This window comes from Moschus berezovskii, chromosome 6 (genome assembly GCF_049115385.1).
Source record: "Moschus berezovskii isolate FMDL1 chromosome 6, NW_MosBer_1.0, whole genome shotgun sequence".
Lineage (NCBI taxonomy): Eukaryota > Metazoa > Chordata > Mammalia > Artiodactyla > Moschidae > Moschus > Moschus berezovskii.
The window spans coordinates 36,853,068-36,859,067 of NC_142465.1; the positions used below are offsets into that span (position 1 = coordinate 36,853,068).

The 6,000-nt window shown below is 34.8% G+C and overlaps 1 protein-coding gene across 5 annotated transcripts in view; it reads left to right on the top strand.

Annotated features, from left to right (window-relative positions):
• RPAP3 (RNA polymerase II associated protein 3) overlaps positions 1 to 3,623 on the top strand; it is a 34,298-nt gene extending 30,675 nt beyond the window's left edge. For all 5 annotated transcript variants that reach the window (XM_055395202.2, XM_055395203.2, XM_088836953.1 and 2 more), the window contains exons 16-17: positions 401 to 501; positions 3,148 to 3,623. In XM_055395202.2, the coding sequence (XP_055251177.1) occupies positions 401 to 501; positions 3,148 to 3,233 (187 nt within the window). In that variant the 3' untranslated portion in view covers positions 3,234 to 3,623. The remainder of the gene's footprint in view (positions 1 to 400; positions 502 to 3,147) is intronic.
• The last annotated feature ends 2,377 nt before the right edge of the window (positions 3,624 to 6,000 follow it).

Sequence of the window (6,000 nt, forward strand, 5' to 3'; positions counted from 1 at the left end):
TTCATCCTTTTTGGTATCATACTGCTACCTTTTATATTGCAGAATTAGCTATATTGTAAATTTTACTGTTGGCAGTAGTGTAAAGAAATACAAGTATAAACAATGAAAAGGGAAATGATTAGGAGAAAAAAGGACTTACAGATTTTTTTAGAGAAAGGTAGAGTATGGAAGTGACAAGTATACCAGATTAATAATGTCTGTTCTATGCCTCACATTTAAGAATATTAGTTTCTTCAGTTGACTTGATAAGCTCTTCATTTGGGCACTTAAAATATAGACAGTGTGCAGGAACAAAAGATAAATGAAAACTTTATTTATATATAATTAGAAATATTATTTTAGTAAGCAGAACTAAATGAGTTGCTTTTAATTGATCATTTTCTTTTTACTTGGACTTCAGGAAAGAAAAGCCATCACTCATCTTTGAAATCTTACAAAGACTTTCTGAACTAAGAAGGTTTGATATGGCAGTGATGTTTATGTCAGAATCCGAGAAGAAAAGTGAGTTCTATAAAAAAAAGCTTTTCCTTTACTCTTTATTCTTGTGTGTTTCTCTATTCAACAAATGATAGCAAATATTTATTGAATGTTAGTATGTACAAGGTGTGTGCAATTTAATTGCAGTTTAATTAAATTGAGTTACAGTTAAATTAAGTAAAATTTTTCTGTCTGAAAACAACATTGTGAGGTGTAGGTATGATTATCATTTTGTTCTTACAAAGGGGGAAACTGAGGCATATATAGGTAAGGAACTTGACTGAGGTTCCACAGCTAGGAAGCCAGACCCAGGATTTAAACCATGGTGGTCTGGACTCTTCTACTTGAAAGTATAGTATCAGTGTAATGGTTGAGCTCCTGGCATGGTGGAACATGTACAGGGTCCCTGCCACAGGAGCATGCAGCGGGATGTGGGTACATAGGTGGTCGCATCTGTTTTTTTCAATATCTTTGAGTTTATTTAAGCTGAATTCTCAAAAAACTACAGGAGTCAGATGAAGAGAGTGAGGATGTGTAGAGTTTTTGAGGCAGAAGAGGGCAAACTGAACTCAGAAAATTAAAAGGAGTGCAATGCAGCTGAATTGTAGAGTTAGAGGGTAAAGAGAGGCAGGTGATGAGCTTGAAGAATTATATCCCTTATTTATTTCTACATCTCAGTCTTTGGCATAAAGTGTCAGTTTTGGGGAACCCTAATTTAAGTAAAATCAAACTATGGAGGCACTTCAGTTAAAGTTGTCCCTTGAACAGTGTGGGAGTTAGGGGAACAAGCCCTCCACACAGTTGAAAATCCACATACAATTTTACAGTCAGTCTACAGCCAGTCCACAGCATCTGAGGTTCTTCATCCAGATTCAGTCAACCCTGGATCATGTAGTACTATAGTATTTACTACTGAAAAATACCATCTGTAAGTGGATCTGTGCAGTTCAAACTCATGTTGTTCAAGGGTCAATGGTACTCAGGGCTTTAAGCTATAGTCTAGTTTTAGAAAGAGAAAAATCATTAGAGTGCACCTCCTGGGCTAAACGCACTTTGGGCTCCTTTTCTGTTTCTTCTTTATGTTTGTAGCAGTGACATTGAGTCTGAATCACTAAAGAAAATACTCTTTATGTTGTATTTAAGGAAGTGGACCTAGTTTAGAGAGATTCTTAATAAACTTAAACCAAAAGAATTCTCTGCTTAATCTTTAGTTAATCAGAAATTCCCTGAAGGTATTAGTTTGTTATTCTATTCTGATTTCATTTTCTATCACTGTTTAAAATCATTCTGCCTACCTCACTGACTGTGTTTTTTGGATGTACCAAATTGCCAGACTTCTTGTAGCCTCAGGGTCTTTGCGTTTGACTGTTTCCCTCAGCCGAGACTAATCCTTCCCTGCCTCTTCATTTCATTCAGTTTCCACCCAGTAGTCACTACCTCAGAGTCAACTTTCCTTACAGGCCTACTCAAAATAGCTGCCTGCCTCCCCTTCCTCATCACCGTCTGTCATCTTACCTGGCTTTATTTCTTCATAAGACAGAACTACAATAGCAGACAGTATTTTAAGTATTTATTATTTCTCTATCCATAATAGAATGAAAGCTCCATGACAGCAGGAACTTTACCTTGTTCTCTAGGTCTCAGGGTATTAGAATAGTGCTTAGTACATAAAAACCTTAGTATAAGTGCTTGACTTAGTGGATTTCTTGTCACTATGATGTGGTTACTTGAAGTGTTCTCAAAGAATGTGAGTTGGTCCTCCAAACTGGCTTACCAACGGTACTGTCTTGGTTGGATCACCACTCTCTCCTAGGTTAAACATGGAAGCATTTAGAGTAATTCCTAGCATGTAACTAAATATTCAATAAGTAGTAGCTATTGTTGTCTTTTATTATCATTGTTATTAGTAACAACCGTTAGCTAGTTTTAATGTTGAGGGATATAGTATGAACCTATAGCAGAACTGTGAACAGTTCACTGGTATGAAAAAGATTTTATATGACTCATAAGAAAACCTTATTTTTAACTTTTAATTGTTATATATTTTATTATATATTAAAAATATATAGCTTGCCCATCAAACATGATTTTTGTGGATATTACTGCTAATTTTCTATTTATAGTAGTGATGCAAATTTTTATTTTAATTTTTTTAAATGTAATTCTTTTTTTTTTTATTGGAGGCAAATTACTTTACATTAATATATTGGTTGGTTTTGCCATACATTGACACGAATCTGCCCCGGGTGTACATGTGTTTCCCCTCTTGAACCCCTCCTCCCCAAAATTTTATTTTAAAATAAAATGATTTCAGGTTTGAAAAACAGTTAATTGGAATATTAAGTAAATAAAAGTATTCTTGTTACACAGGGCAAAAATCTTTAATGTAGTACAGAATGAATTATGTTTAATCTGCAATGTTCATGTCATTAAGGATATAGGGAAAATTGTTTATTGCTAAAGCAAAATATTCTGGCAAGAAGCATCATTGGGTTGCTGTATAATTTTCTGTTCTCAGGTTGGCTGTTTAAATATCTGAATTAGAATTTACAAATAACCCTAATGATTGCTTTAAAATGTAAAAAGTATTTAACGAACTTGATTATTCCCTTTAATTTTTGCTTTACTTTTTAAAAGTGGAGATTAAAATGAAATTTTTTTCTTTTTCAGTTACACGTGTATTATTCAATCACATAGACAAATCAGGATTGAATGATAACTCTGTTGAAGAACTCAAGAAAAGATATGGTGGTTGATTTCCATTTTTGCTGAAATTATTGCCTCTTTAAATTTCATATGTAAATATTTTTCTACTGAAATTAAATGTTTTGCTTTATAAGAAAATGAAATCATACAGAAAAAGGACTGTTTTTGGACATAGGCTAATTAACTGTGAAGTGAATTGTGATTAACTAGTGAGAAATATACTTAAGTGAACTATTCATAAGTTTTTTCTGAGAATAAAAATATAAATAATGAGGTATACTTGTAAAGATCAGTATTTTATTTTGTAAGTCACTTTAAATGTTTAGATGTATTCTTCAGTGCCTCATATTACATTATTTTTATATTTTCATGAGTTTTTGTAACCACATGATAACATTGCTTCATAAGCATATAATAAAATTATATTTATGTATAGATAATTAGGTAGACAATCATGTTGTTTCATTATAAAATGGTTTCATATCATTGTGCCAGTCAACTAACATAAAATTGCTTAGTTGCAGGATGTGTATTTTTAATGTTTATTTTGAAGGAAGACTTTATTATTTAGACTTTTTAAAAGATTACTTGGAGAGTCACAGCATCCTTAAATTTTAATGCTACAACTTTTTTTCCACATGATATCCATGTTATATGTAAAAGACAGATAGTCTAAAGCAAGGTGGAAACGTTTAAACACTTGGAATTTTCAGGTAGTAATTAGCGTGTAGCTTGCGTGAATATGGTTCATGTAAGTGTGGTGACTGTGAACTTTTACAATCTGGGTTAATGTTCTACTTATCCTTGTTCTGCATGGTACCTGGCCCAGTCCTTTGCATAAAGCTAGGTGCTCACTTGATATTTATAAAATTTAATGGAACTAATGGCAAGAATCAATTTTAGTAAATATTCAAACTAGCAACCTAGCAAATTCTGGGCATCCTGTAAATATTGCTAAAATCAAATTAATTTTAGAGACTTCTGGTCACCATCTATAGCTGTTATTAGCATCAACAAGACAGTCAAATTTAAGACTTTATTTTTGTTGCAGCATACATATGATTATGCTTGTAATTACTTGAGGAATAACCAATCTGTTTAAAAAAGATAATTTCCCCAGTTCATGGTATAATTTATTAATATGATCATAATTTGTATAGCTCAGTGTTTTACAACATACTTAAAGAGTGTATATGTTATATGTTGCTAAATGTATAGTCTTGCTATGATATATAAATAGGCAATGAAGTTTAGCCATAAAGTATAACTTATAAAAAGTTTATACCTAAGCTGTGTAATGAATTTTAAATGACTTGAGTTTTCTTAAGTCATTAATAAGAAAGTGATTTTGCTGAGATTTGCATGCAGGAGGGTGCTTGCGAGGCTTGGCTGTGGGGAGATGGTTGAGGGAGTCGGAGTCAGATAATGAAGGCCCTTTCATGAAGTGACAAAATAAGCCAGTTTTCTGAAAGTGATGGGGAACTAGTGAGGGATTTTAAGCAAGGGAGCAACATGTGGTTTGATTTTTAAGATCATTCTGGTAGCAGTGATGAGGGGTGGATTGCAGTGATGGTGTGGCTGGAAACAGACCAATTAGAGGAATATAGGAGATGAGTAACATTTGGACTAATAATAGTGGATAGCAAGAAGTACTTATTTGCCTGACATTCAGGCTTTATGTCTTTTTTTTTTTCATTTAAATCCTCAGTAACCTTAGGAGATAGGTTCTGTTATCTCTAATTTACAGATTGAGTAAATTGAGGGATATATAGGTTGTGTGACTTGCCCATGGTTACCTGGCAATAGATGGTCTTTACCCAGAGGTTTCTTGCTTATCTGTCATTCTGTAGTGACTGGTGCACAGGGATGGAAGACACAATGAGTTTAAGGTTTATTAAGGAGGGAAATCCACAGGGATTGGTGGTACTCATTCACTTCATTCAAACATTCCTTGAGAGTCCATTGCGCTGGAAGGTGACTAAGTGCTGGGTGAAACACAGGCACAGTATCTGCCCCCGGTAACTCAGTGTAGCTGGGGGGTTAGATAAACTAGCGTTTATGGTATAGCGTCATGAGTGCTCTGGTACACTTTGGAGAGGGCACTGGGGGGGCGTGGAGGGTACAGCTCTGAATCAGATTGGGTGAAACAGGGTAGGAGGAGGCAGTGTTTTATATGAGACTGAAGCTATGGGAACGATGGTCCAGGTGCATGATGGGAGGGAGAGGGTCCTGGCAGAGGGATCAACAGAGGTGAAGGTCATGTAACATATTAGAGCCCCTTGACTTGCCCTGGGGGTCATAAGCAATTCCATATACCATCAGGGCTGATGTATGGGATAGAATTAGAATTTGATTGGCTACATTCTCCTTTCATTTGTTTCTTATTTGTTAATTTTTCATGTATGAACATCTTGACTCCATACTAGATTTTGAAGCTGCTTTGAAGGTCATGACTCTGTCTTGTATGTCCTTAGTGCTAACATTGGCTTTGTCCACGGCAGAGGCTCAGTTAACATTTATGGATGGATCAGTCTAGATTATTACCACCTTTCTTCCCAGATTAGGTTCGAGTTAGTGCATTTCTTCTCTCACTGTGGTTATTTAATGCAAGACTGTCATTAATCCTGGCTCTTTGAAGCTACAGATATATCACATCTGCTAAACAATTGGTTTCTCCTTAGTAAGGTTCAATGATGTTAACACAAACTCCACAAAGAAGCTGTTGATTTAGTTTACTACTTACCATCTCCTGTTTTTTGGGAGGGGGAGTTGCTACTGATTGATTATGATAGCAGACAATTTGCTACAGCTAATCTT